Source organism: Vipera ursinii (assembly GCF_947247035.1).
Source record: "Vipera ursinii genome assembly, chromosome: Z".
Taxonomy (NCBI): domain Eukaryota; kingdom Metazoa; phylum Chordata; class Lepidosauria; order Squamata; family Viperidae; genus Vipera; species Vipera ursinii.
Window position 1 is genome coordinate 88,171,176 of NC_139517.1, and position 27,541 is coordinate 88,198,716.

General features: G+C 34.2%; 1 protein-coding gene across 1 annotated transcript in view; it reads right to left on the reverse strand.

Moving 5' to 3' along the window:
• Positions 1-27,541, reverse strand: part of CREB5 (cAMP responsive element binding protein 5) — a 221,050-nt gene that overhangs the window by 190,133 nt on the left and 3,376 nt on the right. The window contains exons 3-4 of the mRNA XM_083378195.1: positions 19,394-19,515; positions 5,332-5,504 (exon numbers count right to left, since the gene is read on the reverse strand). Coding sequence (XP_083234321.1) covers positions 5,332-5,504; positions 19,394-19,515 — 295 coding nt within the window. The remainder of the gene's footprint in view (positions 1-5,331; positions 5,505-19,393; positions 19,516-27,541) is intronic.

Genomic DNA, 27,541 nt, shown 5'->3' on the forward strand with positions numbered 1-27,541 from the left:
CATGTGAAAGAAATGGATGAAGACCAGGAAAAGATCCTTTCCATATTGAAAGCAATACATGGAACCATTCTTTCAGCTTGTGATAAAATAAAACCTAACATAAAAGATCAAGACACCAGCTTAAATACCCAAACCCAGACTTTGACTACAACTAAAGAACTAACAATTCAAAAAATAACAGAAGAAGTGGAACAATCAAATATTAAGACAGAGGACTCAATTGACCAACAAATACAGTTAATGGAAAATCCAGAAAAGGGAGTGACAACACTGAAAATGAACACTTTCTATATAAATCAGAAGAAATTTGAGAAAGAAGAAGAACAGATGGAATGGAAGATAAACATATCAGGACAATTATGGGAAACTGGAATAATGCAGAGACAATTTAATGAATATAAATGGGCTAGTCCTTCCAAACAAAATGGCAATTAAATGGTCTCCTTTATTTCAAATAACAGAGGCAGATATATTTGATGATCTAAAAGCACTGATATGGAAGCCTAGTTGGCAAAGGAAGAAAGCCATAATAAGGCTGAAGAAAATTTGTGTTTTGATTTATTAGAGGGGATTTCATATTATTAATTAGAGGGTTAAAGGGAGAAGTTGAGATAAGGGGAAATCTGGTCATTTGATTTAAAATATTTGGAAATTAGTTAAAAATAAGAATTTTATCTGTTTAATATTTAAAAATTAGACCTAAAATTAATTATTATGAATATGTTTGATTTATTGAATAACCCAGGAAATATATACAATGGTTTTGATTTATTAAAGGGGATATTGTATTATTAAGTAGATGATTTAATATGGTGGGAACTAGATAACTTTTAGGAAATAGAACAAGATTATATTTAAATAGCTAAAGTGTGTATTTTGGATATTAGATTTTGTTATGAATTAAAATAAAGGAAATCTTGGTTACCTAAAGCCTGAAAATTATAAATATCAGAGGTTAAATTGGAATATTGATGGGAAACTTAAAATTGGAAAAAAATTAATAACAGGATATGGATTGTTTATGAAAATTGAATGTAAAAAATAATTAAGATACATATAAGCTAAAATTTAGGGATGCAGTGGCTCAGTGGGTTAGGACACTGAGCTTGTCAATCAGAAGGTCGGCAGTTTGGTGGGTCGAATCCCGAGTGCTACGTAACAGAGTGAGCGCCTGTTACTCATCCCAGCTTCTGCCAAGCTAGCAGTTTGAAAGCACGTAAAAATGCAAGTAGAAAAATAGGGACCACTACGGTGGGAAGTAACAGCGTTCTGTGCGCCTTTGGCATCTAGTCATGCCAGCCACATGACCACGGAGATGTCCTCAGACAAGCACTGGGTCTTTGGCTTTGAAACGGAGATGAGCACCAGCCCCTAGAGTTGGAAATGACTAGCACGCATGTGCGGGGGAACCTTTATCTTTACCTAAGCTAAAGTTTATTGATAAATGTAATAACGATGTTTTTACTGAGTTGGCATAGTAAGAACTGTATTAGCTTAAATATGGGACAGTAAATGTTAAGGGAAAAAGAGAGGAAATATTTGAGGTTGTAACTTGAGATTTGTACTAAAGATTTTGTTATCGAACTATGATTAACCCAGCTACCACATTGCTTTTTAAATAAATGTAAAATTGGAAAATTAATAAAATATTATTTTAAAAAGTTATTAAATTTGCTTGTACTTGTGATAGTTTGAAGTCACTTATTAATATATTTTTTATTATATTTTATCTTTTCTTTATTTTTTCTTATACACAACCACTTTTTTGGAAAATATGTCAAATTATTTTTTATAGTACACTCTGTAACTATTCTGTAAACTAGAAATACCCACAAGTGATGGCGATATTTTTGTTTCTATTAAAATGATAGAATCAGTTCTTGTTTTCTAAGTTGTTTCTGAAGTAATACATTCTTCCCACATATTAATATTCTTTGTTTTTTCCCAAATAATCTCATCTTCCCTTCTCATCTTGAAGCTCTAATTTTAGGCCCCTAGACTTCCAGCACTAGTTGAATGCCAGAATATCTGGAAAAACATATATATTGACATAAATCAACCCTCAGCAAACTATTACCCTTTATTTTATTTTTATGCAGCCACCTTCTTTCTTATTTTTAAGACAATACTAGAAAAATTTGGAAATAAAAATTAAATTATCAGGCACATCCAGTTCTGCTTCACAGAATGTAATGCACATGCTTCAGCTGAATCCCAGCCTTTTGTAGAATTAAAGGCTGAATGCAAAAGCCTAAATGAAACTTTATCTTGCCATTTGTTGTTTTGATTGGACTGCAGCCAGTGCAAACATTTGCAGGTGGCCAAGCCATATTTTGACACTCAGCTATCTACAGTTGGGATTAAAATCAGGATGCTGCTAAAGAGGGATACTCTATAGCCTTCTGGGCCGAACTCTGCTCCCCCTTTAAATACACTAAGACCATGACAACACTGCTAAAAAGTTTAAAGTTCATGACCGAGCATATTTGTACTGTTTGCATTCATTATATGCTTTTTTTAAAATCTTCCCAAAGTATTACATTCTTCTAATTAGCTATGTGCCAAATAATACTGTACCATAACTAATCTTGCATTATATTAGAAGGCAAACCTGAAATTTCAAATGAAACCATTATAAAAAAAGCCTTTTGTGCTTAAGAAATGTTGAAAATATAGATAAATTCAATAAATAAATAATTTCATCATAGTGAAATTATTTTGATTGTACTATTTAAATTTCCCCAGAAAGTTTAATCAGTCAAGATAAGGAATGCAAAAGGAAATTACTATCCAAAAAGTATTATGTGAAAAAGAAGAATGCCTAGATATGCAAAAAAAAGTTAAGTAAGACATCAAGAATTGATATGCTGAGATTTTTGCAAATCACTAATTAAATGAGTGCTTAGACAAAATATTCAACTTAAAAAAATAACAAATAACAAGAGTAACAGCAACAAAAGCAGTGACATTCACTGAGGAGTGTATGAATGCAAAGAAATTGTACATTTTCTGACATCAAAAAAGCATATAATAAAATGAGTAGGCATGAATTTTGGTATACTATATAAAGTATAAAGATTTCATAGCCAGCAACAGAAAGTAAGATCAAAACATCCCCTTTGCTGTTTAATGTACTCAAGCATAAATGCATAATTAATATTTCTGATCATGTGAAAAGTCTGTTGCTTAGATATGAGAATGTATCCATACTTTGCAGTATATGAAATATACTACAAAGCATAAATACAGCATACTTTGCATGTACTCAACACAGATGATGCTATGTTATTGGCTGAGGTCATGGTGAATGTTAGACAAATTGCATATCGCAATGTGGACTATGGTTTGAAAAATAATGTATCAACAATCAGGATGCTTGACTGGGGAAAAAGGAAAGTATAATTGCAAGTATACTTAAATGAATACAAGTAGACACAGTACATTTGTGCGCTTGAACAGAATGTTTACTGTAGATGGGGAAATGGATAGATAAGAGTGCCTTGTCGATGTTATTATATTGAAGTATGTCAGGGAAATATAGCTGCTGATTGCAGTGTGAATGTATATTTAAGAAGGACATGTATGAAACAAAAAGAGATAGGATCAAGAATGAATGAGTGTTGATGGTTATTTATTTTTTATTTATTTAATAATATTTCTATACCGCCCTTCTCCCGAAGGACTCAGGGCGGTGAACAGGGCAAGAATAAAAATACAAAATTACAAAAATTAAAAAAGGATTAAATACATGCCCACTAAAAACAATCAATACATATTAAAACCCCAATAAAATGACAGTAAAACCCCCCACCAATCCCCCATCAGGCCAGCCCGGCTTGTTCGAACAAGTATGTTTTTAGATCGCGGCGAAAGGAGCGAAGATCGGGCGCCATCCGGAGCTCAACCGGTAACTGATTCCATAGCTCCGGGGTGCCCACAGAGAAGGATCTCCCCCTGGGGGCCACCAATCGACATTAACTTGACTAAATACAAAGGGGGTGGGCAGTACAAAATACATTAATATTATAGAGAGAGAACAAAGTCAAGTGTAATAGAAATATATGAAGAGTTAAGGGAGTGAAAAGAAATGGTGAACCAAGAATATGGTGGCTTGAGATAATTAAAAAGCCCTGAGTCTTCGGAGAAGGGCGGGATATAAATGGAATTAAAAAAAAACCTGTATGAAACAGTATATGGACCTAGAAGATTTATGAGGAATTATGAAGCATGAAGAAAAGTGATGGGATAAATTACATGTAGTTATATTTCCTTTTTTAATAACCTGCCTTTGGTTCCTTTGGTTTATTTTTGTATGGTTTGCATAATGTTGCTTACATAGAAAGGGAATATTGTAATGAATATGTAATACATAGTAGTAGCATTAATCACAATAAAACCATAAAATGACATTGGAAACAAATAAAAGCTCAACAGAACATCTATTATGTTTATCTAAAAGCACATAATGAGAAATTAATCTGACCTTCTGAGGTAGGAAAGTTCTGCAACTGAAGAACAGCATCAGAAAATGACTTGTATCAATTTCCAACCTAAGTAATACTGCTATCAAATCTGTGAGCAGAAAAATTCTTGAAGCAGTATTTCCAATATATATTGGGGAAAGGGGAGACTAGAATAGGAAGGATAATCTAGGCCAGTGTTTCACAAGTTTAGCAACTTTTAAGATTTGTTGTCTGCAATTTCAAGAAAAATTCTTGAAGCAGTATTTCCAATATATATTGGGGAAAGGGGAGACTAGAATAGGAAGGATAATCTAGGCCAGTGTTTCACAAGTTTAGCAACTTTTAAGATTTGTTGTCTGCAATTTCAAGAATTCTCCAGGCAGAATGCCTTATCTAGGCCAATAGTAAACAGTACATCTAATTAAAGTTAAGTATATGTGAGCAAAATGTCTTATGGTTGTTTGATCAACAAAAGAGGTCATCATACACACATATGCGTGCGCGCGCGCACACACACACACACACACACACACACACACACATGCACACACGCATATTCCCCACATATATGCACACACAGAAAGACATACATAAAGAATCAAGCTTTTTTATTATAAACCAGAGCATCCTAACTACATTCTGTAAAGTAAAATAATTCAGCAACAGTGCCACAGAATATGTTTGCCCTGTTACATTTAAGTTATAAAAGATATAATAAAAACATAGGATTCAGTCTCCATACTTGGCATCACAGCTGGTGAAGCCACCAATACAAGTATCACCTTCTTCTATTTTATAGGGGGAAAAAATATTAAGTGAAAAAATTTGCATCCTCATAATATTTTACAATTACTGAAGATGTACTTACCCAATCTGCCGATTTGTTGAAGGTGCCTGTGTTATGACTGAACTTGATTGTGGTGACGGCATGGCTTGTTGAATCACAATGCTGGTGTCATGGTTTGGCATCCTGGGATTAGAGAGCTGGTGCACCCCGGGTGCTGTCATAGCATCTCCCACACTGTTATGCATTGGAATATTCTGTGAAAAGGGGAGGGGGGGAGAGAAAGACAGAGAGAGCAAATTAGATGCTAGCGTTTGTTTAGATTTTCCTTGTATCTAAAACTACATATCGGCCAATAACATATTTAAAATATGTTATTGGCCAACAATGTTTCAACTGATCTCACTCTACATTGGCAGTAAACATCATTGTGCAACAGTAGCATATTTGATTCAGTTTTTTGCTGTTTTACCATTGTGCTATCAGTAACATTTACTAATGAACAAGCATAAACTTTAGATGTAATGCAGTCTTAGCTCAGAGGAAGTTCAGAGAAAAAAGAGATAGTTTTGAATAGCTTAAGGCTAGCAAAAGGAACCATCTCAAAGGATAAGATTTGAGATGGATAACATATATATGTCTGCACATATAAAGTTTAAATACATAAAATTGTATCCCATAGGTGTGTATTCACTATTAGTAATTGTGCAAACATTTTGCATGGAAGATACAATCATGCGCTAAATGAATAAGAAATATGTGAACAAAGCTAGTAATTACTTTTACTACAGTTCAGTTAATCAATACAGCCAAAATCTGGAGGGTGGGAATAGGGAGTAGAGAACCCAGTTTAGAACAGTTGTAAGAAACACATGTGTAACTTAATCGTAGTTATCAAATGTGTGACTTATTTAGGAATATTCTTTGTCAGAAGTACTTTCATACAATTTTATGTTTCACTTTCTGTTCCATTGAAATATTCCAATGAATTATAATGCTTTGATACACAAAAAAAACCTTTCTTATTTGTGATTTATATAAATGAGCTTGGTTATTTTCTTGCAGATGTTTCATTACCAAACTAAGTAACAACATCAGTGCTAGAAAGACATGGGGTTTGCTCTCTTTATGTACTAGTGATGTGCCCTGTCGGTATTGGTGGTTCCTTGTTTAGAGCATTGCTTACTGTTAACTTGTTTGTTTGAGTTGGTAGTTCCTTGATTGGGTATTGTTTAGTTCTTGATCTAGGTCTATCAAGGTAACAACCTCTGCTAATCTGGGTATTAATTGTTGGTGAAGAGGTGTTTCATCCTTTTTATTTTGTTTTTTACAGGATTTGTTTGATTAAGTTAAGCATGGATTAAGGCCGTCAGCCTGGATTTTGAATAATTTTAAATTTTAATCTGTATATTTTTAATATTTTAATATATTTTAATTATTTTTCTATTTGTCTTACAATCTGTGAGCTGCCCAGAATCACCTTATAGGGGAGATGGGTGGCATAAAATAATAATAATAATAATAATAATAATAATAATAATAATAATAATAATAATAATAACAATAACAACAACAACAATAATATCTTTATAAATATATGCACATGTTGCCTTAATATCACACCCAACAATCTCTTAAATATTTTTTCTACTAGCTAGTCATCATAGAAAATTTACTTCACATATATTTTTTTTTCAAAGAGAATATTTTTTGCTGAAATTGTTAAGGATGGAATATGGTGTTATTGGGTTTATTTAACTATGAAGTGTGTGTGTGTGTGTGTGTGTGTGTGTGTGCATGTGAATATACTGTTACTGATTTTACAGATGTGTCTTTTGGAGGTCACAGGTTGCTTTGCTTCCATGAGACCTTTTCAGATTGGGAAATGTGCGAAACCAAAGAAGCTTAAGCATCGAGAGCTATGCAACAGAACACCTGCAGAACCCTACAGTAACTCAAATCAAAAGATAAATTCAAAAAACATTTCTCAAGGATCCTGAAAATAGCTTATAAGAACAGAAGTCACTTGCTCAATCAATGATAAAAAATTAAGGGAGATTTTGGCACAATGGTAAGATAAATATTTATAATTAAATTGTTTCTATAAATCACAACTATATTATTGGCTGAAGATGACTGGGCTGAATCTTGGTCTTTTAATATTTTGGTCTTTTTTTATGTTCTGGCAAAGCCATCTTAATGTTCTGCAGAATATGGACAAATCCTATTGAAACAGGAGTATATTTCACTTGTTGAAGACATCCTCTCACTAACTGAACCAAATTTCTATTCCATTATTGGTATTGTTATACTCCAGGAAAGTATCAGCATTTCTGAGAGAGGTTCAACATCCTTGGTACACTCTGAGCTAGCTTGTTTTGTTGCAGAAGTTTCACTACCCAAACCAGGGGTAGGCAACCTCGGCTCTTTTATGACTCATAGACTTCAACTCCCAGAATTCCTGAGCCAGCCATGCTGGCTCAGGAATTCTGGGAGTTGAAGTCCATGAGTCATAAAAGAGCCGAGGTTGCCTACCCCTGACCCAAACTACATAACTAGCACTAGGTGACTAGCATCAGTTTGGGTAATGAAATGTCTACAAGAAAACTGCTATGTTCTGAGAGCACCTCTGAGCTACAGATATTCTCAACATCTTTTCACCAGACTGTTCCCAGAATTGCAGGGGAGAAGAAAAATCAGAGCTAACTAACTATTTTATTAACAGATTTATTGATAATATATTAAAAGAATTTAAATTTAAAGAATTAAACCCTGATTGGCCCTATATTATAACTCACAAAGGAAAGGAACAATTTATGTCTAGGAATAGTGGTTAGACATCTGGCCTGACTAAACAAGGTCTGATGCTGGGCCCAGAAAATTTTCTGCATGTTTCTTTTAATTGTACAAAAGAGGAGAATCTGTTCTAGAAATTATTTCAAAGCAGAATTTTTGCGAAGCTGTCATAGTGCTCTTACACTTGTTTCATTGCAAAATGGCCAAGAAGTATGTGCAAGTGTACCATTTTTCCTCATATAAATGTCTCTTGAAGAGTTAGGTATCCTGCTTTCACTGAGTTTTTTCAATGGCAGTGCCATTATTTATTTATTTATTTATTTTATTATATTTATATACCGCCCTTCTCCCGAAGGACTCAGGGACTCAAGGACTCATTACTGTTATGGGTCTAGTCTAGCCCTTGAGCAAATGTTGGAAATGTTCTTTTCTCTGGGAAAATTTATCCATCCAATTTCTTGGTTTTCAGGTTTGATCAAGAATTCAAAACAGTTGTTGTGCTCACTTCTACAGATATCTGACCATTTTGAAAAGTATGTTCCATTGATCAGTTTTCACTACTCTGATTAAGAGACTAATGTGAATACTTTCATGCAGACACGTCAAACTCGTGATGTATCAGGACAGTTTTGCCATTGCCAGCAATGAGGTGGGCGTGACTTCTGCATGATGCATCTAGCCTACGGGCTGGCAGTTTGGCACTCCTGCTTTCATGGAGCACATCATATTTATGGAAACTGCATCTGATAATAGCAACACTGCCAGATTTCTAATACCCAAACTCCAGCAGTTGAATTTGACAAAACTCAAAAATTTTACTATTTTTTTTAGCCATCTCTGCTACATACATACTACCAATTCTCAGGATTGAACTTCAATACCAGTATTATAAATCCTAATGCAATCATGCTTTATTTTATTTTAGTAAAGGCACTTTGCTCTGCCATAATCATGAACAATATACAAACAGAGAGTCTTCTAAGCTTCCTTTTTACCTTCATCTTTCAGACTCAAAAATAAAATCCCAGACAATAGTCTTCTATTAACTTAGTTGTAACTGGGGAGCCTTCTTATTATCTTCCCAAAGGGAGGCTCATCATGCAACAACCAACATTACTTGATCATCCTATAAATATCGTTATTTTATGTCATTATGCTGCCCAGATTCACATTCTGTGAGATAGCTAAGATATAAATATGATTTCAAATAAATAAATGCAGCACAATCTGAATAGCAAAAACTATGCCATGATCTCATAAAAAAAGGATGTTTGTATTTCTAATTTCATGATAGTTTGCATTTGACTTTTGGTCCAGCACAAAAGGGAGCAAACTATGACTCTGAATACCATGCAGGCCTTGGATCATTTAGAAAACACGCTATTGAATTGAGACAGCAAAATACCTCATTTTAAATAGTGGATTATCTTACACCTTCCCAACACTAAGAATAAAATGGGAATTGATGTTTTTAGCCTCTGCAAATAAATATATTCATTTCTGCCCATAGCTTTTACAATTCCAAAAACAAATTTCATGATGTCAAAAAATGTACTTTTATGAAAGCCCTTGCACAAGTTTCTCTCTATACCCTCCCCCCTCTCTTTGTGTGTCACTTTGTGTGTCTCTGTATCTCTCTCTCTCTCTCTCTCTCTCTCTCTCTCTCTCTCTCTCTCTCTCTCTCTCTCTCTCTCTCTCTCTCTCTCTCTCTCTCTGTGTGTGTGTAACAGCTGGTAATGACATACCAACAGAAGACTTGCAGAGCTTTCTAGAATAAAGTCTCCTTCCTTTGTGGTCTAAAAGAGCTTTTTCATTTCTTCTCTAGCAAGCAATTTGTGTAAACTTCACTAACTCCTCTGATGTGATGTCCTGCTCAAAAATGCAATAGATTTAATGTTTTTCCTCTTTTATCTTAATTTCTTTGACATGATCTAATTAGTAGTGCCCTCTAATTATCAACAGAAATGAATAATGAAAGATGCCTCCTGTTTTCCAGATCCATCTATCTTTCCATTCATCTTCTTTTTTGACTATCTATGCAGATTGCTTTCTTGACATGCAATGTATGCCAGATGTAACAGCAGAACATTATTTTCCTCTTGTTTTGGGTATACTTTTGTTTGTGTGGGGTTTTAAAAAATTCTAATTGAGAAGAGATACTTTTAAAAACATGCATGCAATGTAGTGTTCCTAATGATTTGATTTGTCTATAAAAATATATTACCTTAGGGAAAGTATAGGCTGCCTTGGAAGATCCTAATAAAACAAATGGTCAAGTTTTAAAAGAAAAGGCCCTATACTGCACAGACTAAAGGTTATTTATTTCCTCAAACAATCAAATAACTGAGATCATCACTCAATCAGCATTCCACACAAAGCACTTCTTATGTTCCAACAAAATTTCAGCAGTACTAAATGTGTACAGCACAATTAGGGTCACTTAGTATAAGCCACTCTAAGATAACTGCATAGCATCCTAAGGCTGCAAAGCAGGGAATTAAACTGAATGGCCAGCTTTTTATTTATATTTGAGTTAATAACATTGAAGTCATATATGGATTTTGTTTTTGCTCTTGACATTGCCTGATGTGTTTATAAACAGGAATCTGGCAGAATGTCAGTGGTGCAAACCGATTTCCTTTTCTAAATGCAATTTTTAAAAGCAAATAAACAAGATTATGTCTGCTAGTGAAACATTGCAGGCTACTCTGATTTTTGCTCTTTGGTATTTTTTGTCAGGCAAATGCAATCCATTTTCCCCCAAAAAGAGATATTGACAAGGTAGATTCAATTAGTAGTAATTAACAGTAGCCCATGCAGATCTTCTATTTAAAAATACTGAAATAGAAATTTATTTTTATATATGTTTTCAGGGGTTTCATCATAAACACATATATACATATATAACATACATATGTGCTTATTTAATTTAAGCATATACCCTGCAAGATGAAAGTTACAGGCACAAATCTACCACACTGCTCTACTGCTGGTACAAAAATATTTTTCAACTTCCCAATCTAGGGGAGACAGGGAGGGAGGGAGGGAGGGAGGAGGAGAGAAAGAAAGAGAGAGAGAGAGAGAGAGAGAGAAAGAGAGAGAGAGAGGGGGGGGACTGCTGCCAAAATCATCCAGCTGTTTCAGAGTCTAAGGAAGAATTAAAACTTGGGTCTCTCAGGTGCTAATCCAACATTTAACCACAATACTACATTAGCTACATATATTATATATGCATATACACCCACCCATGCTCACACATTCACATTATTTTATTCATAACGTTTGCAGTATAGCTAAATTAGCAGAAAAATATAAAATCCATATAGACTGCCAATAAGTTTTTTTTCTTTCTTATTCTTACCTGTTTATCCTGTTTTTTCTAGTATAGGCCATTTTATCTTAAGATATAGCCTTGGAAATCACTGCTTCTAAATATTTTGTAAATTTTGAAAATCTGCCCATTTCTTTAATAAAGATATTGCATGAATGTGTATTTTGGTTACTGTCATCAGAAAGGAGCAACTAATGATTGACTGCTGACACCAATATAGTCTCTGTGCTCCATTCTCATGTAATATTGCTTTTAAATTATTTATTAGTGCTGCTTTAGTTACCATATTTTACTCTGAGCTCAAACCTATAAGCATTCAAATCACAGATAACAAAGGGAATTCCTTAAAGAAATTTGTGACTAACTTCCTCCTGTGTTTTAGCCAAATCATGTCACTATGGACTTCGAAAAGAGTATCTAAGTGGAATCAACATAAAAGAAAAAGTCTCACAGTAATAAGAACAGGCAAAATCATAAATGAATATCTTCTCCCAAGGAGGGAATGCCAACATGTACACAATCATGCATACATGCATACATATATGCAATCATACAGAGCACAATTTTATCTTGGTCTTCTACAGTAAACATGCATAACGCTCCTGAAGAATGTTGACATTGCTAGCCAATTACATTATGCTAATTTGTCAATAACTATAACTCTTGCAAAGGCATTTACACTCAGAAAGATTTATGTCATATCCTTCCAAGCAACAGACTATAGATGATAACCTATCACCTTGTCTTCTCCTGTTAAGGGTTTACATGACAGTATCAATATGTAATAAGTTATGTTTTATAAGTTATAGTTAGTTGGGATTGTGAGAGTAGCTTATCTTGTCTTGAATAATTATTTTGCAGCATATGCAGTAAAAATCATAATCACCATCATCCAAATATTTGGATTTATTATACTGCATTATTTTATTCTAACTTAGCAGTAAGCAACTTGCAGATGTTTACCAACCTTCCTGTCTCACCTGACCTTATTTTCATCTAGATTACTTTAATTAAAAAAAGGATAAGATAAATGCTACAAAGGAAAGAGTAGCTCTTGTATCCCCTTCATTTTGGATTCCATATAAGCATTGTTAGCAAATTTAAATGGCAGAAAAATTCAGTTCAGTGCACTGTGTTCATCTATTAGAGACCCCCCACTCCTGACAAAATGGGTTGTAGTAAAGTAAGATGACTGCAAATCTTGGGACAATTAGAGTCCTAAGTGAAGGACTACCTGTATATATGGTAGCATGTAAATCTACTTATTTGTATGAGAGGCTATCCCATTGGATTTGTTCCAGCTTATTTTTGGAGAAATACCTTATCAGAGACAATCCTGTCAGGAAGGACCAGGATCAGTGCCATTAAAGAGCAAATAATGCAAGCTTATCTCTGTGGCTAAAGGAAGGAGAGCAAACTGGAAATCTTCAGCACCATTTTTAGCCACTTACTAACCAGATAAACCCCTGCCTTGAAACGATTCCCTTGCGGCTGAAAGAATTCACTGGTGTTTCCTGCTCTCAGCTTTTTGGCTCTAGCTGTGGAATTACTACCAAATAAAGGTGGCAATGGCCACTGCTCATTTACTTTATCAAGCTTTTTATGTTCTCTTCTCCCCCATTTCCAATAATAATTCTAAGATTAATGTCCCACCACATACCAATACCACTTAGAAAGCATAAATAGCTCACAAACAAGGTTGAAGGGGCAAGCAGATAGGAGGCATGCTGGGAGGGAGAAGCTCAGAGGCTCACCTAGTCAACTAAAACCAGACTTCCCACATTAATGCACAATCAGCATATGGTTTTAATAGGCTTTCTAGGATGATTTATCAAGTATGATTAAGTCCTCAAACTGTACGTCTGTCTCCATAAATAAAGCAGAAGTGCACCTTGCTCTTAAATGGATCAGGAGTGTCCTATTACCCACCCATGTGGTAGAACTCTGCTCAGAGCTCAACTGGGGTAAGTTAAAAGATTGTGTAGAAAAGCTGCCAAGATTTCTGAGTCTTATCTTAGAAAAGTACTACTAAAATGTTATTGAGATGCTAAAAAAGTTATTTTTCTACATCAGTGTAGAAATTAGCAGCAGGTGTAAGGATTTTAGTGCAAGTCTGCTTGAAAAGCTTCCCCGATCACATTGATGGTCCTAAGTACTTATCTATCTAGGGCCACTAATACTGTATGCTCCTACTCCCACTGACATGAATATATGGAGCTTTGAGCCAAGGTTCACACATATGGAAGCAAACTCCAGTATAGACACAATAATAAATATAGAAGTAAAAATTCCCAAGATGTCATCTTCATTTTAATTAGTTCGACTGTTGCCTATTTCTGGCTATTGAATGCCATTGTATTAGGAACCACACCCCATCAACTTTAGGATGAAGACTTTCACTTATTTAATTTAAATTTAATTTCAATATAATCAGACTAGAAATAGAAATATGATTACTCTCATATATTTAATAACTTTCTCCTCCATTCACATTTAAAATTACAGTTAGGTGGCACTTTGTGAAATAGTTTGGGACCATACGGAAAGTTAGGATTATAATGAGACCACTTGGAAATGGAAGGCCTATACATCATGAAACTACAGAATTTTAGGTGCTGTGAAAACATTATACCATAGCTGTTGTTTTCTGAGGTCTGAACCTACAAATAGTTCTCAATTTATAACCACAACTGGGACCAGAATTTCCTTCACTAAGCACTGAGGTCATTATGTAGTCACACCTCATTTTATGAGCTTTTTTGCAAATTACCATAGTTTGCTAAGCAAATACCTGAATCCATCATTCCCCACTGATTTTGCTTGTTGCAACCCCCTGGAAAGGTCACAAATGGCAATCATAAGATCCTGGGTTGCTGCAGCTGTCATAAATACATGACAATTGCCAAGACCCAAATTTTGATCATATGACTGTGAAGATGCTACAAAAGTTGTAAGTGTGCAAACTGGTCATAAGCCACTTTTTTCAATATTATTGTCACTTCAATGGGTTGCTGAATGAATAGTTGTAAGTTGAGGACTACTTGTAGCCTCCTTTCTCTCAATATTACAGCAAAACTCAAAGTAATGTTCAAAATTAATTAAAGGAATAGGAGGAGTCCGGAATTAGGATTTGGGATATGGATTGAATGTATCTCTCTAATGCCAATCAGTTATTATTAGGATGGTGAAGTTTCCACTGCCTTTCAAGTAACACGAAGAAAACGATAAACCTAGATTCTATATCTTTTGTGCAAAGATCCTTGTGATCAGCTGAATTTATATTATCTTGCCATTTATATGAACTTGCTATGGAATATAACATCCTGAAAAGATCTCTAATAGTCAATTCATGGTGTCTTTAGATGTTTCTGGACTTTAAGTAACTGGATAGTGTCTAGAATTTCTTATCACTATTCAGTTCCTATGGAAGAGAGATAAGTACTCATTTAGCTTTTCTGGTGGCATGTCCTTTAAGCCTTCTGGGACAATTATGGCACAATTCGGTTCCCTTTCAACAGTATTTTTGTAAGTCACTGTCATTCATAGGGGTGAATGCTTGGGAAACAGCCTCATGTTAAACAGCCTCTGGACAGCTGCATTATAATTACTGCCGCTTCCAACAAGCATTCCTATGAATTCCCTGATGGCCAGCTTTAAAGGCAGAATGCATCTGGAATAATATGCTTAAGTGTCTGAAATTTTAAAAATGGGCATCTATTGATATATTTCGAGAGGCTCCAAACTACAGTGCATAACAAATCATGCAGTAAAATGCCACCACAGCACACTTTTAGAAAGAAAGCTATTAGCTCTTAATGCTTCGTGCTAAATCAATAGTCAATATTGCCAATGACCCTAACATATATTTCTAGGCCATTTTCTCCTTAAGGCATCTTCAGATAGAAGGGAGTGTAATCCATTCTCTCATCTTTAGCAGAATAGCCCCTACCATAATTACTTATTAATGGTGGCTGGCTTTCAGAGTCACTCTTGAAACAATTGCACCAACACAAACCTCCATTTATTATTTGCTTATTGGGAAATCTTTATGGTACCTCTAAATCCCACAATCCATATTTCTAAATTATCCTATGAAATGAAAGTTTGTAGTTTGAGATCTAGACTTACACTTGACTCCTCAAAGATTCCACATAGCCCTAAAAACCTTTCTAAGAGTTGCCACTGAATTGTAATGTTTAATGAGATAGAAGGCAAGAAATATTAGTAAATACTTGCAGAGCTCTTAATATGAAAAGCATTTGATTAATTTAATTTTCATTGCAGGTCAAAAAATTAGCTTTTGTCTAGCCTTCATTTCTTTGGACTTCACCTATTATTTTACTTATAGAATTTCCAAAGCATTATGGAAAGAACAAGTGCATTCCTCATCCTGAAAAAAATAAGTTAGGTCAGAGAATGATTTCACAAAAATTAGCATTTTTCACCATTTCAAGTATTTTGCAAATCTACTGGGGTTAAGCTTAAGTCCTTATTACTATATGGAAATATCCATATAGACATTAATTAATATTGTTTAGACTGCAGTTTATGGGACTTACTTAAGACAGACCATTGAAGGGATAAGTGAGAAATAAACCAGAAGTTTCCCAGGGAATAGTTTTGTCTTTTAGCTGTTTGGCATAAAATTACATAAAATTAAAATGTAGAAATATTTATTTTCTAACTCTTTAAATAATCTCAGCACATATGTATTTCAAATGCTCAAATTCCAGCTAACCAGGGTATGTTTACCTCATAAACCTGAATGGAGTTTTATAAAAGTATTTTAAATATCTATTATTTATTATATCTCTTAATGATATCTCTTAATATATGTTTTTATCAATCATAGAAATATCATTATCTTGGGTCTCCTTTAATGATATTTTGACAGTTTAGCAGTTGCATTCTATTCTGAACTTTATCCTTATACTATGTTGATATTCTTAAACAGTGAGATATACAACATTGTTTTAGTCCCCATAGTGTTATTTTAAAAGCCTATAATCCTTCTATAATGAGTCATCATGCAACAAAACCACAAAATAGAAGTGTCAACTCCCATACACACCCACCTCCATCACTTCCACTGCTATGATTCACAGTCTTTTGGAACAAAAATGCATAAACCAGTTGGATTATCATAGCAGAATTCTTTGTGTATATAAAATAAGCTGCTCAGTTTGACACCTTTGACAAATATATTGCTACAATCTCAGATGCCTGCAAAGTCATGCAAAGTCTCTACCGATTGAGATGGCACAATCCAAAACAATGCAATTTTTTTCTATGCTCTCTCTTCAGCACTCTACACATTGCATTGCTAAATAATTCACATAGAGAACCGTATTATACTGCCATGTAGACTTTTTGCACACTATAAACCTAAATTCTGTTGCGTGATGCTCAGATGATAGCCTGATCTGCTGACACTGTCTTCCTTGCTGCTTTAGGTTGCATTGATACACTCTCTTGTCTGAGGCACCACCATCAGGTACTGTCAGCAAGAGATGGCTTTTTGACTTAAGCATCAGACAGACAGCCTTCAGGGTTTGTTTGTTTTAATCCTGCCTTATACTTTGCTATGGTTTACTGGAATTTAAGATTAAAACAATAGAAGCTGTTGTCCTTAATTTTATATAACTCTCCTTTATGGTCACAAACTATTTTTTTTTTCAGCAATGTCTTGTTTTCAATATTCCATTTCTCCCTTTCTTCACTTTGTGTTTCTTTCAAATTTACATTTTAAGTCATTGAGGGAGACAGCTGTATTTATTCTTTGAGGTGCCATGTAGATTGAAAGTAAATGATACATAAAAATTGAAATTTTCCTGATTCACTCATATAGAAAATTCTGGGATCTGATTCATTAGTTATAATAAGTTGCCCCAAAAGTAGATGACATCAGACAAGAAAAAATATTTATTTATGCAGAGAAGTTTGTGTGTGTGTATGTGTGTGTGTGTGTGTGTGATGAAAGCAGAGAAGCAGATACATCCTGAAAAGTTGTGACTCTCTATGTATTTCAGTAACATCCAGAAGATGCTTAAAGTATTGAATTCCAATGCTATCCTTATACTGGATATGTGATGAAAGGTTATGAATTAGGTTTATCACAAGACTATTTGCATGTAAATTTTATGAAAACATTTTTTTAAAAAAATTAATTAAATATGTGAAGGGTCTGACCTAGTAGTAATTAGGTAGTATTGGGTTGAAGTTTATTTTCTAATTTCTGTAAACTTTCTTCCTGGCAAAAGAGTCTTAAGTCTAGTACTTCTTTCTTACAATTTACTTTAAATTTATTTTTTTAAATAAATTTTAGTCAAATGTGATTTTTTGGGAGTGGTAGGAGAATTATATGTCTCTCATTGGAATAGCTTTCAGATGTCTCTCCTTCCTAATTTCAAAAAGATCTGAGGTTATAGCCCTTGTGATATATTCCCTTCAGATTTAATTCAACTATAGGAACCCAACAAATCTGTAGACAACCAAAGAGATTATTGTACAATGAAAGACAGGGCACACGCATTCAACACACCAGAGCCATCTTGTTATTAAGATAAGTACAGGGATTTTCCATTCCTTCCTTAAGAATTTCGATGATTTTTTTTCTTCTCCTCTGGAAAAGAAATGAAAGGAATTCCCCCATCAAATTTATGTGCAGAATAAATTTAAGCACTAATGGATTGCTATTGTGTGTAATCAATCTATTTTCACTCTATATGGCTTTTGCATATGTTGCCCAATAAATCCATTCTACTCATCTTTTATATTTTAAAAGGAAAAATATACATCAGAAAAATGATGTCTACATTTTCTCTCAAAATATGTATTCTAAACATTCTAATTTTCATTTATTCCTCACTCTGTATTATTATATATGAATGTATTTTGATAGGCCTTTGAGATATAAAATACAGTGAATTATTCAAACTGTACAAAAGCCATTGCAAGCACATTTCCTTGAGAGGTATGGATTTAATTAATATAAATCACTAAAACTAAATTTTCCCCAGCATATCCTCAACATGATGAACAAAAAGATCTATTACACCCTGCACAAAATACCCATTTTAAAACTTTTTTTCATAGAAAAGATAATCTTATTGAAACTTTGCTAATTTCCTAATTTTCTTGAGGCATGGTATTGTGGCCTTAGTGTAAGAGCAATCACACCTTTTTTCTGCTAAATAAACACTGAACAGCAACTCTAAAAATTATCTTTCGTAAAGAGGTGGAATGCCTCATAAACTTTGCTTAAAACTGTCCTATCAGACTTTTTATCCTTTCCCCTATTTTTTTAAACAGAGAAGTTAAAATCTTCCAATGCTATTATATCAAACAGCCTAAGGCAATATTCCAAAAATTCATTCTGTGCACTGCACAGTCAATTGTATATGTGATTACTACTTTTTTCTAGAAGCAACTTTTTTTTTTATAGAAGCATCAAACTTACAGCCAAATAAGTCTGGCTGGTTTGGTGGATTGTGGGTTATTTATTCCACATTGGGAAGGAAGCAAACCATAAACATTCCACCTTCAGTTTGAGTTCTACAATTTCAACCACTTTTGAATATAGAGCATTGCTAACCAATCTGTCTAGCAAACATGGCTGCAGCAGCTATTGATTACAGAATTTGGACTTTTAAAATTATTCCTTCACTTATCATAATTAGATTTTTTTTCTTTTGCATGAGATTTGAAGTCTATATGTGTTTGTGCACATGCACTTGTATCCAATGTGTCCATTTATTCTCAAAATGAATGCAGTTATGTGGTGTTCAGTTATGTGCAGTTATGTGGCGTTCTGTTGAACTAGTTAATCAATCCTGCTTGCCTTTAAAACGTCTGTTCAGTTTAAAGCAGGTTGCAGACAATCTATAGTGCCACCTAGTTTCCAATGTAAATGTTTCCCCACCCCCCACATCTTTCCTTATTCAGGTAAAAGATTTGTTCTCTTTACACCCAGATCACAGGAAGGTGGGAAAGGAATATTTCCATGCTACAAAGGCATACCGTTTTATTGTTGTCTTCTTCTTGTGCCTTTCTAAACTCTTGCTCTAAGCTGCAGTCTATTTCACTGAAGAGTCCCACTTCCTCACAGTTTTTTAAAAACCGGGTTGGTGTTGGAGTTTGGTCTGAGGAGAAATATCAAAAGGAGTAGGTATTATGTAGTGAAGAACAAGAAATCATCTATTGTGCAACATCATCTATTATAGCCACCATGCCTGGCTGAGGAATTCTGGGAGTTGAAGTCCATGAGTCATACAAAAGGGCCGAGTTTGAAGACCCCTGTATTATAGCATGTTAAAATACAAGGCAATGCCAGTGTAACACAGACAAAGTCAGGTTATTGAGCCCTTATTAATTATTTGATGGAGTTTCCATACGATTTATCAAAAATATAGCTGTTTGAAAGTATAAAAGAAACATAGCTTTTAAATAATGCATGCAAACATGCACAAACATGCAAATTTTAATATTCAGGGAATAATAAACCTGTCCCCAAAGAAGTATGGTTCTCCAGATTTTCAAAATAGCACAATGTGGCACTGAGTAGCAAAGCAACTTCATGGGAAAAAAGATAACTACAAATCTCTGCATCATGTTTGTCTTTGACTTTAATTAGAAAGTATAGCTGTCTACACAGTCTCTTATTTTGTAAAATGTATATACACCCGCACACATCTCTGCTCCTTAGATATATTTTCTAAAATGAGTAGAAAAATATATAGAAATGAATCATACAGGACATGAAAGGAAACATTATGCCATTCATAAACTGACATAACTGATATGGGTATCTGAGGAGTAAGAGTGGTAAAAAAATTAGACTGTACCTGCATAATGAAAGCCTTGCAGATAATCAACTTTCTATAATTTTTGTTTTATGCATATGGAGGTGTGGACAGGTGCTTGTGTATTCTTGTGTTTTATCATTTTGAAAACAATGGGACTTTAGGATAACTAGTTAGTAGACAAAAGAGTGAAGTTTGGTTTCCTGTAGCTGGATATTCTGCACTTGTTTGCTTAAATATTTGCATTTTTATTTTATCGATGTATTTTTACATCTATGTAGAATGAAGGAAAAAGACTGATTTGGTAAATATGACGGGGATGGAAATCAACATGGTGTGATGATTGCTTGATGGACAATGAGAAAAAGGTGTCCTTTCATTCAGTTTATTGCTACTCCCATCATAGTGCCAAGGTGGACATAGCGCTTCCTGCCTGAAGTTAGACTGCCAGTCTAACATTGTATGTGTTGACCTGTTTTACGATTAAAAAACATAGCAATCAACCAGCACCTATTTTTATCCCATCTGCCTGCATTTGTGATGGGACCTTGTAAGTCTGTAGGAGAAGTAATACAAAAGGCTCTTTTTTCCCTCAGCATCCTTACTTTTGTAAGTAACTTTTACTGTCCAAAAGCTGTCTTAATTATTTTACTTCTTTTTCTTCTGAAAGCTGTACGCAAATTGTGGGTCTGACTGTGGTGCAAAAATAAGCAAGGCCAAGGTATAAACCAAAAGAAACAAAAAGATTCTGTTCTTCAAATATCAATTTGCTGCCAATTTTTAGTTGGCAAACTCTGCCATCAATTTTTGGAAACCAATTGTGCCAGAAATGGAAAAATGGCTTGTTGGTCCATGGGGAAAAAAAAGAAAGAATCCACCACATTCCAATAAAGAGCATTTATGCTTAATAAAATAATACTATCACATTTTAGAAACCAGCTGTGGACAGACACTCAACTTCACAAAGCAAATAAAAATGGCCCATAGATAGCCTATTACTACTTTAACTGTATGAGATTACTAGATTGATATGTAGAGCTTTTTGTGTTGTGCTCATTTCCTGCTTTCTGACACAGAATTTTCTGGTGGTTTGATACCATACATGGGAGGATTTTATTTTTAGGAGGATACTTGTTTATTAGGCCAGTGGCCCCCAACTGGTTCCATGGAGAAAAGTTTTTCCACAGACCGGAGGGGGCATGGTTTTGCGTACTGCCAGCAACCTGTGGATGGGACTTCGCTTGTTTTCACAGCCCGGTTGCTGGCATGCTGCCAGTCCACGTACCAGGGGTTGGGGACCCTGTATTAGGCAATAGCATAAATGAAGATATTTTCAACAGGTTTATCTAAACTGGTGTCCGCCCAATGTGCTGGATCTACACACCCAATCATCAATGCAACCCAAGCAATACTTACATATTTTCTTCTTCTTTATCTGCTTGTTTTTAATATGGTCCATGAAGTCAGTAAAATCTGATTACCCTAATTCCCTTATGAACAACATATAGAAATAGCAATATCACTTAGACTTATATACCACTTCAAAATGCTTTACAGCCCTCTCTAAGTGGTTTACAGAGTCAGCATATCGCCTCCAACAATCTGGGTCCTCATTTTATTGACTACGGAAAGATGGAAGGCTGAGTCAACCTTGAGCTTGGTAATATTCAAACATATAGAAATATGTGCACATATTAATCCTACAAATAGGTACTATGATTCAATTGTTGTGTTGTCACAGAAAGCCTGAAAACGTAGATAAAAAATACCTAACCTGAACAAGAAATATACAATATTAAAAATGCTACTTCTGCAATGTTTCTAAAGTTAAAGAGCATTAGAAACCATTTACACTATTTTTTTTTCAGGTAATGTCTTATAAGCTGCCTTAGATCTCTTCAAGAAAGCATCAGAATGCCCATACTCTTTTAAAAATAAAATGCGCTGTGTAAAATGAAAATGGTAGGGAAACCCCCTAAGCTTACAGGTCATAGATTGCTTGCACAGAAGCCTTGGGAAAAGAGACCATTATTTTATTATTTCTGTTTTACATCAGAATTGTTAAAACAGAAATGTATGATGTTTCAAATGCTAGTTAACAGACAAAAAAAATAATCATCATCTCTCTTTTTTTAATACTGATTGGCAAGGATAACAACAAAACAACCTCAGAGATTGATATAGAAAACTTTTGTTTTACTTTAAAAAAGAAACTCAAAGCCTTTCAAACTAAACCATAACAAATGTGATTAATCTACAGTGTAGATATGTGACAAGCAGAGATCCAAATGGTGTAATCTGATTCCTGATATTTAACACTAGTGTTTAGTCTGCTGCACATTTAATAACAGGAATTTGGCTTATTCAGCTGGAGAGCTCCACTGAAGTTATATATTAGACACATTTCATTTCCATGCAATAATAACAAAATCAGAAGAATAAAAGTAATTGGAGTGCTTAAACAAAGGCTGCCCTATTGCACCACAGAGGGGTTCAAATCACTCTCACTTTCCTTTCCTTTATTATTTTGACAAAGTTTTTATTTCCACTTATTTGTCACATCATTACTCAAATAGATTAGACAATGTGTATCCCTGGCAGCTGTGTTTTTTTATATAGGTGCCTCCAAAAACATGAAGGGAGAAGTCTATGTTGATGAGACATATGTGAATGAGAACAACGGAATGTCTTCAAACATGCAATGATTGGCTTTCTGTGCAAGTCCAGATATAATCAAACCTGTGTCCAACTTCAAATGAGCTTACTTTTATCTATTGTTTAAAGTATGTATATTCTGCATTAGGTTGCACCAATTCAATTAGAGGTGCATATAATTGGCATATTTGCCTCAGGTTTCTGAGATATTTGATTTCCCTAGATATGGGTGGATTAAACTGTTCCACAGCAATGGAAACAACTTTCACTCATCATTTAAAGTAATTACAGCATGCGCTGTCTGAAACAACATCAACTGTTCACCACACACAATGATTAAGTTGTATGAAGGCTGTTGTATTTATGTCATTTTATTTCCTTAGATAACATACCCCAAAGCTAAAAAATTGAGGGTTTCCAAAGTAATGATGCAATTTTATTTATCTTATGGACAGTGGTAGCATGTTTATCATGTGGATGTGGTAGGCCCATTGCTTTTGGATTCAGTTTCTTTTATTTTAATGGCATATTATTCTGGAAATTTTAGACAAACACATTTAGAAAATAGATAGTAGAATCTGAAAACTAAGAGCAATGTTTCTCAGTCTGATTAACTTTAAGATGAATGGGTTTCAATTTGCAGTATTTAGCTGAAGAATTCTGCAAGTGAGGTCCACACATCTTAAAGTTGAGAATATTAAGAAACAGTGGCTAAAAGAGTTGGATCTGATCAGTACTTGAATACTGCCAAATCTGTGGGCTAATCTGGGGAGTAAAAAATATTTTCATAACAAATTATTTTTGTAGTGTTGCAAAAATATTATGCAAAAATATACCTATAAAGATACAAGGAAAAGCTTGAACTCGGTTCATTAGGTACTATATTTTTACTCTACCATAAGCTTTGACCAAAACATTCTTATATTTACTTTTGAACTGAAATAAAGAATTCTTGAATATCCTCTCTATATCATGTTTTAATATACTCAATCAGTTTGTCAGTTTGCACATTGGGTTTTTTTAATACATGGTTTTGTTGCTTTTTTTTCCTGTCTGTCTGTCTGTCTCTCTCTCTCTCTCTCTGTTGTTTATTTTGTTGTAGCCTTAGTTAAGTTCAAATGTTTGATATAGTTAGATATATAAATGCTTGCAATAAATGAATAAATAAATAAATGCAAAAAACTTTTGTTACACCATTTCTATTTTTAGGCATTGCAAAAATCAGCATAGAGAAAAATTATAGATAGTATGAGAAGTAAAGAACTCTTCTAGGACAAGATTTAGGTATACTATATAAGGCTCTGTTAGGAGAAAATTAATGTGTGTTAGGCTTCCACAGAAATGAGAATGAACTCTGATAGAAGCCATATATTTCCAGTATTTTTGAAATAATAGCTATTTAAAGAAGTTGTCAAGCTTCTGTGTAAGAACAGTAGTTCAGAATTCATATCCAATTAGATTGCAATTCTGTTGTGTTCTCTTGCAATGCTGTTCTTTCTGAACAGAAGTGTCATCTCTAGCACTCACAGTGACCATTAATAATTGTTATTTGTATTTCTGCTCTTATATTTAAATATGTCAAGTGAAGCTTCCAGGTGATCTTCCAGGTGATAACAGAGCCCTGATCAGCTTTCCAGCATGTACAGATAGGGAAATGAATCAGCTTTTTCTTCCCCAGCTATTTGTACAATTGAGGTCAGAATGTGTGTGTGTGTGTGTGTGTGTGTGTGTGTGTGTGTGTGAGAGAGAGAGAGAGAGAGAGAGAGAGAGAGAGAGAGAGAGAGAGAGAGAGAGAGAGAGGGAGGGAGGATGAATACTGTATTTTTCTCCTTGTGTATGGAAGGATGTGGATGATAGGTATAAGTCAGTGGAAGACAATATGGCCTGGTTTACTTCTTTATTAAGCATGTATCTAGTTGCTTCTTTTAGACCTAGTGGGAAATGTGGGCCTACCCACTGTGGCCTACCTACTGGTGTGGCAAATAAGGAAAATATTTTTTTTCCTTTAATTTTCTGAATGATCTTTGATCCCTCAGAGCACGGGTTTCTTTATATTCAATTCTAAAAGTACCTGATCATAACATGTTTGACTGGAATGAGTGAAAGTAGAATATAATAGTTATTGTAAGGGGGGGGGAAATGGATGGGGGAATGGATATACGTTTAAGAATACTGCACCTGAATTTGCTAAAGGGCAACTACAGCTATGATTCTTTTCAGATGCATATGACTTGAAACAACTTTGCCAAAAATAAGGAAGAAAACAGAGACAAATGTCTAAAAGGAGAGTATGTCTGAAGGGGAAAGCCTCTCCCTCTCATATATCATCTCTAAATTTCATTAAGAAATCCCAGAATAAAACATCTAACTTTAAGGAATCTAGATTTCCTGAGGGATTACTTCTATTTGAGGAAACAGCTTTTCCCCTTATCTCTCTATCAGAAGAAAAATAAATTATTGAAATAAAAATTAAAAAAGACTATGCAATCTAAATAACGAAATTGCTGTTAAACTAAATCAGGGTGTGGAATCTGTAGCCATCAAGATGCTTTTGGGCTACAACCTTCATCATTCCTCATTCTTGGCCAAGAAACATATAAAACATCAGATTCCCCATCCTTGAACTTGTGGCAAGCTAAATCAAATATATTGTCCAAGAATTGCCTAGACAAATGCTTCTTAAACTTCTTTCCCTCAGGAGCCCTTCCCACTTTTAAAAATTATGTAGAACCCCAAAGAGCTTTGTTCGTATGTAATAATATTTACTATATTAAAAAATAATAATTTTTACACTCACTGCTTCTATCATAATTGCTGATAGGATTTTAATATTTTATTATTTTTCAACATAAGCTGGCAAAATAAAAGTGAACCCCTGAGTCCAGAGCATTGGGGGCACCCTTAGAGATCTTAGAACCATACCATTTAGACAATTCCCAACTTAGAACACTTTTTGAATCATAGGGGGCAAATCTAAGAATGTTTCTTTGGAAAAAATGAGTGGGGACTATGATGTTTGTGTCTACGAATGAGCAAAAAAAAGTCTATGTGCATATTTGTTCTTCTATCTGCTATAGTCATTGAGATCATATTTCACATTTAATTTATAAAAGGGGAAAAAGTCTCATTGCTGCAAGAGACTGAGACATTTAAAATCCAAATCTTCCTTTGCACCAATTATGATTCTTACATCTAAGATCTGAACAGGCCCAAACCATTCTGGATCTTATCCAGTACTCCAGGCTAAACGTACTGATCACTCAGCATGGCTTGCTTCCTGCTTAACTACCAAGATTAGAAATGAACTTGGAGATAATTCTGGAAAAATAACCTCCACTTAATTCCCCTGTGTCAAATGTTTTGCAAATATACTCTTAATCTCATTTCTATTCAACAGTTCCAATTACCTTTAATGTAAAGATTTTAGATTAAAGCAAAGTGTAAATTTATGAAATACACCAGCATGAACCTCTGCTTTGTTGTCTGTAAAGCACCAAGAACTGCTTTTTAAAAAAACTGCTGATAAGTCCCTGTGGTGAAAAACGAGGAGTTTTTTTTTAGAAATTCAAAAATTAAAATGCAACATTTAAAATGGTGAATATAGAAAATAGAATATAGAAAATATAGAAAAATATTATTTTTGTATCTGTTTAAACTGGTCTGAGTTCTCTTATACCCAGTAAGCCAGCAGAGTTGTAACTATCAAAAATGGGTGGAGAATTGTTTTTTATATTGTTTATCTGCAACGAATAGGTATCTTTCCTTAACTCAACCTTACTGTCTATTGTGATACTTAAAATAAATGGAAACTACCTCATTAAGCTCTAATGGATCATTAAGACATTAAGACATTATTCTTCTCACAATTATTTTTCTCCCTTCTGATGTGTGTTCACCTATGGCATTTTGGCAATTTACCTAAAGTACTTCCTTCAGTGATTGTCTAAAAGTGATGAACAGTCTGACTCAACTCCCGGGAGCCAATCTTGTAATATGCAGTTTGGCTTCCTTCTGCTTTAAATAAATTGTTCCAAGTGCAAAATCCAAGTTGCATGTAAAACTTACTGCTCCAGAAATAGAACATTCTCGAGAAATCGAGAATATTCTGTATCTCTTTTTGAACCACACTACTTTGAGGATGATCAGTCTTCTAAATCAGAAATGGTCTGTGGCATTCCAAACACAATCCAGCCCAAAGCAGTCCTTGTAACAAATACAAACAACTGCCCTAGGTAATGCCCTAGTAAGCATTGGTTCAGTGATCCCATTGTAGCATATAGTATAATAAGAGAAGAGCAATGATAAGAGAGTCTTTGAAAATTGTTATTCTTACTCAACCCTGTTATTACTCAGTGAAATTATTCTGGAAGTGTCAGAGATCTTTAAAGCAAAAGGCTTCAGTAGTTACATTCTACCAAGAGAGTGTTTCAAGCATTTTCAGTAATTCACATTTTTCCCTCTGCTGCTTGGATTTACATTATTATTATTATTATTATTATTATTATTATTATTATTATTATTATTATTATTATTATTATTATTATTATTAAAAATGTCAATACACAATATTTTCAGGATTGTTGCTATGAGATTAGATTTCATCCCAGTCAACCTCCCTACAGGCAGCTATAATCTCTGGAAAACTCCAGAAGTAGTTTTGTACAGTTTTAAACTGTACATCTAGTATAATTTATTGACTTTTTGTAGCTTT